This window comes from Ambystoma mexicanum, chromosome 6q (assembly GCF_040938575.1).
Source record: "Ambystoma mexicanum isolate Mex_15411 chromosome 6q, UKY_AmexF1_1, whole genome shotgun sequence".
In the NCBI taxonomy this organism is placed as follows: domain Eukaryota; kingdom Metazoa; phylum Chordata; class Amphibia; order Caudata; family Ambystomatidae; genus Ambystoma; species Ambystoma mexicanum.
In genome coordinates this window covers 51961325-51970156 of record NC_090937.1, presented here as the reverse complement: position 1 = coordinate 51970156, position 8832 = coordinate 51961325, and the positions used below count along the sequence as shown (strand labels likewise).

The 8832-nt window shown below is 45.4% G+C and overlaps 1 protein-coding gene across 1 annotated transcript; it reads right to left on the bottom strand.

Moving 5' to 3' along the window:
- Window positions 1–4252: 4252 nt before the first annotated feature.
- On the bottom strand, window positions 4253–8011 carry CCIN (calicin). Its single transcript, XM_069630462.1, has one exon. The coding sequence runs from the start codon at window positions 7657–7659 to the stop codon at window positions 5785–5787; it is 1875 nt and encodes a 624-aa protein (XP_069486563.1). The 5' UTR covers window positions 7660–8011; the 3' UTR covers window positions 4253–5784.
- Between the last annotated feature and the right edge of the window lie 821 nt (window positions 8012–8832).

Below are 8832 nucleotides of genomic sequence, written 5' to 3'. Positions count from 1 at the left end.
GGGCACTAAAAGAAGGCAGTTATTATTTAAATATAAGGTGCAAATAACTATTAGCTGAATAAACTGGTAAATGTTAAATCCTATTTAGTTTTTCTCAAAGCACAATAGAAGCAGGCCCTCTGCCAAAAGGAATGTGGCCTGCACTAAAAATGGACTACAGGCATTGCCGTGGTGTTCATGCTAGCACAAGCAAACTGACAACCCGTTTGCTGTCTGTCAAAAGTCCACACATGCTAAAAAGAGATTTTAACCTGCTCAATGCACACAATGCAGAATTATGGAAAACCAGGTTTAAAAGAGATGATAAGACCAGATAGAAATATGAGTAGAATGAGTGAAGTATGGAGAGAACGACGGAAAAATGTGTTTATATATAAAAGTTCATAGGTAGCAAAATGATGAAAAACATTAGCTAAAGTCTATTCTTGCATGGGCTAGCAACAGAGATCCGACCGTGAAGAAAGGAAGACTGGAGCATCCCTGGTATTGAAGAGGGACGGTTTGAGATGGATCCATAACCCCTATCCAGTGACCAAGTCACGAATATAAAAGCTCTTGCCTGGCTCCAGTTTGGCAGGAGGAAGGAACGGTTGAGGGACAGAAGAGAGCATTCAGGCAGCAGAGTTATTTGCTCCTATCCTCATTTCTGTAAAGAACACATGTGCTATCCTTGCAAGATAGACTTTTGTCCTTACCTCTCTAGAGTGGTGTACTTTACTCTGGTGTGAGAGCGATTAGGGGTACCCTTATAATTGGGGATACCTGTGTAAGTTGGCCTACCCTTACACTTGCATGGCAAAAACTCCTTCCTCTGTATCCGGCATTAAGTCAAACCGTGCAGGGGCCAGCACTCCATTCCACTCACCATACTTAAGAGTGGGACAAGATTACTGAACACAGCTGGGTAGGCACAATGGCACCTCACCACTACTCATCATCACCAAGCAAGGCATAAAATAAGCAGTGTTGCATAGCAATTTGCTATGCAATTCGGTAGGTTTGCTAATCAAATGGCCACTTGTGTAGCAGAGTTAGCCATTTAAGTTGCCCTCTTCAATGAAAAGCACAGCTCGCCCTGCATTCCTCTCTTGCCTTCGGCGCTCTCTTCACCCTCTTTTCTCTGTTCACTTCAAGTGCTAATCGAGAGAAAGTGCAACAGTAATTATCTCCTCCACTCTGAAGTACCAAAGGCATGTGTGGGAGTGCTAGGGTAGAATGTATTTATTTATTAAATTGCAAAACAGAAGTAATCGGCATGATACTTTCATTATGCTTTCTGTATCTGTTCTGGCAAAGACCAGTATGTGTCAACTTAATCTTTCTTTTTTTAACAACAGTCATGCAATTCTATTCCTAAAATGTAAGTTGCTACATAATGTATAATTACAGTATTGATGCTGTTAAACACTGCATCATTTCATGCTTTAAAGTAAAGTTTAGGTTAGTATATCTAAATTTCATAGTGCCAACTATATTTCATTTTGTTGGGGGCGATGCATCATATTGACGAGGGACCACTTTTGAAAATGTACATTATCACATGATCAAATGCTTTTGATGGCAAACCTAGTTCTGTAACGTGCAGGTTGCATACATCTTGCAACTGATGTACAACTCATGAGGGAACCCATACTCCTTGACATTTTATGTTATCACCCTGTTGCTTTATACCAGGTACTCGGAAAGTGAGGTGACCACAAACTACAATAGTCCACCCGTACAACCTGATAGTATGGAGAATCCTGGTTTGTTATCATTATGGAATCATTACTCATCATTGTGGAATCATTACTCATTGTTATGGAATCATTACCCATTATTACCCATTTAGGGATCCAGTTATTCATCATTCATTTTGATTAGTACAGGAAGTCGCATCATTAGACTATCCGCATTATTCTGCCACATATTTGTATGCATTTGCAATTTGCTTATAGAATGAGGCCTGTTATATTTGAAGTGCCATGTAGAGCCATGTAGACATGTTATACATGTAGAGATATGTTATGTATTATGTATGCATTGTAGAGAGACACGCATTGAGTGTGCACTTAGAATATGCAATGAGTTTGCATTATGTAGCGCTTGGGTCTGTGAGAGAAAGAGTAAACGCTAGACCGTATGTAGCTGGCTCCTAAGCCATTCTGAATGGAGACACACAGAAGCGCCGCGGAGTGCGAAGTTGTTATGAGTTAGTGTGAAGAAAGGAATGTAAACAGTTTCTTGGCAGGGAGGTCGTAACTTTGCCCGAGAAACGAATGAGACGGCCTGGCTCATCAGCATCTTGCAGGCCTTGTGTTCGCAGAAAGCAGAGGCAGAGAAGCTGGGGGCCAGGCAGCAGGGAGTGCTTTTGCATGGAGACGAGAGATGGTCTGCTCTCTGAGGAAAGAGATATATGAATGGAGAAATATGAGAAATGGTAGAATGGTACCGCAGACAGAAGATAGATATGGTATAGATAGGCCGAAATGTCACATTGACAAAGAACACGCAGTGATTGACCAGAACACGTAGTGATTGCAAAGTAAAGTACATGCAACACAGACATTTAGGCACTGACTCAGTTTTAGAAATGCTGACACACAGAGAAACGAGGGAATGCTTAATGTAACCATAGGTATTTGTATACGTCATTGAACAGTATAATAAGAGGTGAGGCTTTAGGGAGTTTCTAGTTGGTGGAGATGGATATTTGAAGTAGTTGCTGCTCTGCTGGTCTGCTCTATGGGATGTTGTTGGAGATGCAGCTTTAAGATCGAGGGAGCTGACGCTAAGATGGGAGAGAGATGTTTGGCAGTGGCATAGGAGAGACGCTTGGATGACTTTGAGAGAGGAAGCTTGGGGAAACATTCTGCAGCAGAGCTGATGAGATCTGGCAAGGAGAGGCCTGGCCCTTCCTGACTGACTGGTTGCAGAGTTAGCGGGAGAGGAGAGGCAGAGCAAAACAAGAAAGAGGAAAGGGGGGGTATTGTTGAATAAGATGAGTGCATGGGGATTAGAACAGACACTCACACAGAGCTATAGATGGGGTAATCAGACAGGGTCTGTCTGAGAGAGAGAGTGTGAAGTATGGTGTGGAATGGAGAGGAATTGTATTGCTTGCATTAGAAGCCTGTAAGGCTTGCAGTCATTTCACTGCATGCTAGATTTGCACCAAAAGCATTAAAGGTGCAAATTCGAGTTTGCATTATAGTAGTGCTTGCATCATGCATTGTTATGTATGAATAAAAGGGTTTCTATTGTTTGAATCGATTCATATGTTTTCTTTGTGTCTTATGTTAATGTATGCATAGGAGTAAGATAGGCGTAAGATAGGAGTAAAAAAGTGCACAAAGGCCCTGAGATATAAGAGCAGGGGGGGCATAGTGATCCACACCTAGGAGATTGCCTAGGAGTTTGTTTTTCTAAGTTTGTCTAAGACTGATGCATGGTCGGCCACTAGGGCTTTGCATTACGATTGTATTATATATTACCACCTGCAGGAGACAACTGGCCAAACTGTTTTCAGAGCCTTTTTTTAATCATATCTATTGATGTGTGTCCATTGATGCAGCTAACTTTTTACATTTTACATAACCTCATTACTGGCTCACAAAGTATTTTCTCCTCGCATAGTCGAGTAGATTTTATGAAGGGTGAGCAGCAATTACCAAACATATTTGAAACTTTTATTTAACATTTATTTTGTTAGCAGTAAATGTCAAACACAAGTTCACTGTGCATGGCTGGATTCTGGGTGCCAGCAGTGTGCCAAACAAAGTGGGTTTATAGTGACATGCACCATTTTACAGAAATCGCATTTTAAATTTGTTGTCCTCCGTTGCTATGGGTCGAGTGCATTTCTCTTAGGTTGAATAGGTAAACTAAGTTACCCGAACCACAGGTCTAGCTGAAGTTTAAAGAATTTGCAAGGCCTCACTCCTCTCACTAATGTCTTATTTCAGCGGTATGCAAAACGCTGTAATATTGCACATTTCATGTCTTGGGTACAAATAACTTCTGTTGACATTAATATTAGTACAACATTGCTAATCAAATGGGTCGTCTGCTAATCAAACATTTTTTAATTAGCACACTCTGCTAATCCATTTTTGAAAATTAATGTATTCCTGGACCATGGCAGGGGCTTTAACAGCGCGGCTTTCCAGGTACTCTAACTCCAAAGCTGCCCTTATGCAGAGCCCACTGCTCTGCCTCTTAGCTCAAAGCTGCCTCAAACCTATTCTTTCTGCACTGGTCTGCAGCATTTACTCTGTTCATTAGGATGTCCAGACCTCCATCAAAAAGTTTTTCCGTTTTCCTGGTCTCTCCCTCACCAAAGGCACTCTCCACCAGCGGCCCTTAAATTTTCAGCTCACCGGCTGTCATCTACTTCCATTACCGTGGTTTCTTAGTTCCTCGTTGCCAAATGAAGTGTCTTGGAAGCCAGTAGAAATTCAGGCAGGACTCAGGATACCAGCAGGTAAAAAAGTTAGGTTCTTTATTAGTTGCAGATCAAAGTAAGAAGCTACAAAAAGAAGAGATAGGCAGGGTTCCCATGCTGCAGTCCCTAACTGCCATGCCTGGAACTCCAAGGTCCCTGCCAGTTCCACATTCCATTCTGTCATTCACCAATCCAAGCTATTTCTCTCTCTCTCTCTCTCTCTCTCACACTCACACACACACACTTTTCAGATCATTACAGTCACCCTTCATTAGAGTTTGCCTAAAATTAAATCAATTAATCCATTCCCAACCAACAAAAGATCAAATTTCGAGGATACAATCAGGTATTGGAGGTAAGGCATTTTAATTTAGCTGGTGTGATTGCATGTTATGTTGTGCATAGTGCCATTGGTATGGCCTCTAGGCGCTGTGGGGATGAACACCCTTCAGAAGACCGTAGTCAGAGATGTGATATATGATATGGCATTCATAACGTACCTATACACAAGTGTTTCAAGGTGCAACGAGGCAAACGAGGGGGAACAGAGGGAAGACAGAGACAACGATCTTACTAGGCCCAGTGACATGGAGATCACGTGAAAGAAGGAGTTCTAAAATGCGTGTGTGCATTGTTAGCCAGCACTAAGGTAGCTAGGGAGTGGCTAGGTGCTTAATAGCAGCCCATAGATATCAGATGAGAGGATGGGTGCCGAGACAGATTGTCAGGGGAGTAGGAGAGTAAAGGAGACTGATTATGTGAACAGCTGGACCGAATTGTTCATGGGACACAGCTGTATTCTATTGGGGGTGTTTATATGTATTTGGGTGGGTGAAGTCTAGCAGTGTTTATTGAAGATGTATGGAGGTGGGTGGCCCATGCCCTGGTGGGATACACCTATGTTCTGTTTTGATGGAGTGCTTGACATTTCTCAAAAAACAGGCTCACGTCTCCAAAGACACAAGTAAAGATAATTCCCATATTGAGCTTTAAAACTGACAACTGCTACACGTTTCAAAATAAATAACTAATTGAAAATTAATTCATTTGAAAACAAGGTTATATGTTTGTTCTGCAGCATTCTATGTCCATAATCCATTTAATAATAAAATGTAAACTTCTTTTCAAATAGGGTGAAGGCTGTCAGTCAAAAGAATGCATAATTAGGGTGTATGTTTTTATTGTTTTGATTGTGCTTTTCTTTAAAAACAGAGGATGAATTTACTGTGGTGTGATATAGTCAGTGTATATAGTATGCCCAATTAATTAAACATAATGGCACAAACACAAAAATATAACAACAGTTCAGATGGAGTTAACATTCAATCATCTGATACTGTGGTGTGGCAGCTTTTAGATCGTTAGCTATTTATTTTCGTTGTGGGTTTTTTCTCTGGTTGATTGTCACCTTTAAATAGAATTTTTCTGGGCAACTGGGCAGTACAACAGGCTGCACAATCAAGAGCTTCAGGTGGAGGGGCTAGTATCTTCCATTCACCCTTCTTTTGGTTGAAGAGACAAGCATTTTGGTTAATGGTGTAAGGCTTACCACGTTGGTCGTTGGCTGAGACAACACCGCCACAGACAAATACCCTATTCCCAGGCAAGCTACAGACTGCATGGCAAATGTCTAGCTTTAGTTGCCCTGGCATGAGGGGCACAGTCCTGGTTGTCTTAGTAGCCCGCACCTTTTGCAAGTTGATCTCCAGACTCTGCTTGTGGCTCTGCACTGCCAGCACATTCTCATCCTGGAAAGAAAGTAGGGGCCGATGCTTGAATTGGATAGGGAAGGTCATGCACTGCACCACTTCATGAGTCGTTGTGTCGAAGCAGTCTACTACCCCAACACGGGAAATGGCCCCTTTGACAATGCAACGCCCTGTTACAATGTAGATGCACCTATCCTCTTTGGTGATCACCTCTGCCCCGTCCATGGGAACACTCATTTTGCCAGCAAGTGACCAACTCTCCTTACGCGGATCATAACGGTAGATGTTGGAGGTATACTTGCGTGGGGCCACACTCCCGCCCACTGTGTAGACAGCTCCACCACATGTCACCATTGTGTGGAATACCAACTCCTGAGGTAGGTCGGGAAGTTTGGTCCAGGAATCTGTATCGATGTCATAGCGCCAAGCTGCTCGGAGACCCAAAGTCTCCTCTGAAGCACCGCCTGTCATGTAGACATGCTTGCCCAGCGAGGTGGCGCCAAGGGCAGCGGCACGGTAGGGCATGTCAGTCAGCTTAAACCAGGTGTCCTCTGTCACCACATATGCGAAAACAGCATTGCTGAAACGCCCGTCTGCGCGCTGGCCACCTAGGACTAGTACAGCATCCAGCAGGGCTCCTTTGCGTTGCAACAGCACCATCCTGCTTAGCTTCTGAGTTGCTGAATTGCCAGGTGTTGGTGGTGGAGATGGCACCCCCTTCCTTCTCTTCGCTAGCTCCTCTTGCACCCGGTTTTGTATTGCTGGGCACCGTTTCGTCATCATTTCGTCGCGCATCACCGTGCTCAAAACACGGTCTGAAACGGCGCTCAGCAGCACGTGGCTAAACATGTTTTCAAAGGCGTCAATGCGATCCACGCCTTCGCCCTGCCCACATTCCTCGCGCCCTTCTTCCGACGTCCCACGCGCCCACTGAACGAGGGCCAGTAGCACCTGATCCTCCCCACTCACTCGCAGCTCTTGGTCTCGGACCAGTTTCGCCAGCACGTGGCGCGGGCAAGAGGCAAGTTGGCGGCCACCCAACGTGTGGAACCCATCACGCAGAAGGCAGTAAGCGCGCTCAGCCACCTCAGCCAGCTGGTGTCGCTCGGCTAACGTCAGGTACCTCAGACAGTTGTCGGCGCGTAAGGACTGAAGCAGGAAGTCCCGGCAGTGAGCTCGCAAGCCTGGTAGCGCAAAGTACTGGGCGCCGCGCAGCAGTTCCTCGACATTGTGTTCTGCCAGCAGCACTCGACCTGTGTAGAGGAAACCTAGCAACTCTTCGACTGCTTCGGCGGTCATGCAGGCTTCGCTGATAGTGATGACGAAGTCGTCCTTTGGCTGCACGTCGTTCCCGCTTAATTCCTGGTCTACAGAGGGACTGACGGCGGCCAACACCTCGCGGTGCGCGCGGAACACCTGTCCTCCCACTCTCACTTCCAGGTTACAGCGCTGGCCGCGGCGGCGCTGTCCATTTAGATGCTGCATTAGCCGCTGACTGTGCTGCTTGTCGGTGAACTCCATCCTCATGGCGCCTGCGGTCCTCGGGGACACCGCGTTCCCGTGAGACGGAAAACGGTCTCGCGGCTGTCCAGTTGTAATGAAACGATACCTGCCTTTTGTTGACGCAGCAGGTTCCCAACGGCCGTAACGCTGATCTTCTCTCGAAGTAGGGTAGTTGGGAGACGTGATAGTTGACACGATGACGTCACACTAGGCTACTGTGCAGCGCGCTCTGCACTAAGATTGCAGCTCACCAGCCCACGGATTCTATCTCCACTACCTTTTCGTGGAAGTTCGATTTCAAAGGACAGATAGGCAGTGCATTTCAAAAGACCCGCACTCCCTTTTAAATGGTGCAGCTGTGCAATAGTCCAAGAAATGGTGAAGAGTTAGGGCCCGCCTATAATGGTTTTCCGCAGCGACCTGGCAGAGCACCCATCTTCCTAAAAAGTATTTCATTTTCATCAGAAACACCAGCTTGACATGTTACTTCGTTCAACTGAACGGGAAATCCTGAAGTGGCCAGCATGCAATTTTCTTGCAAGTTACCAGAAACAACCAGCTGTAGTGTTGGTGGGCAGGAAATTAGACTAGGATAAGGGATTCAAATTCCAGTCTTTATTGTGCTATCAAAAAGGTACAAACAGGACCCTAGCGGCAACGCACGACCTTGCCGTGGCCTTGGCCCCAGAAAGTTGTTGCCAGCATAGGCGCTGATTACGTACGAGCAGAGGAGGCAGTTGACCCCCATACGCCTTAATCCGTAGGGGCAGGAGTGTCATTTTTGCCCCGTGGGCATTCTGCATGTATTTCTGTGGCGGGAACTGAAAAGGAAAAAAATAATTTAGTGCTGTGCGCTTTTAAATTGGTCGGCACGGCAAGGCTCCTCTCCCTCTGGGCTGAAGCTTAATGAAGTGTTAGCATGCACCTTGCAAAATTAGCAAGTGCTGCTCACTTCAAAGTAGGAAGGCCGCCTCAAAGCAGTTTGGCAGACGCAGAAGAAATAGGGGGGAAGGTATGATATGATATGGTATTTATAACGCGCCTATACACAAGTGTTTCAATGCGCAACGAGGCAGGCGAGGAAAAACAGTGGAAAGACAGACAAACGATCCTACTAGGCCAAGTGTCATTCAGATCGCCCAAGTGCAAGGGTATGGAGAGAGGGAAAAGTGCCTGGGGGAAGGGAGAGGGGGAAGT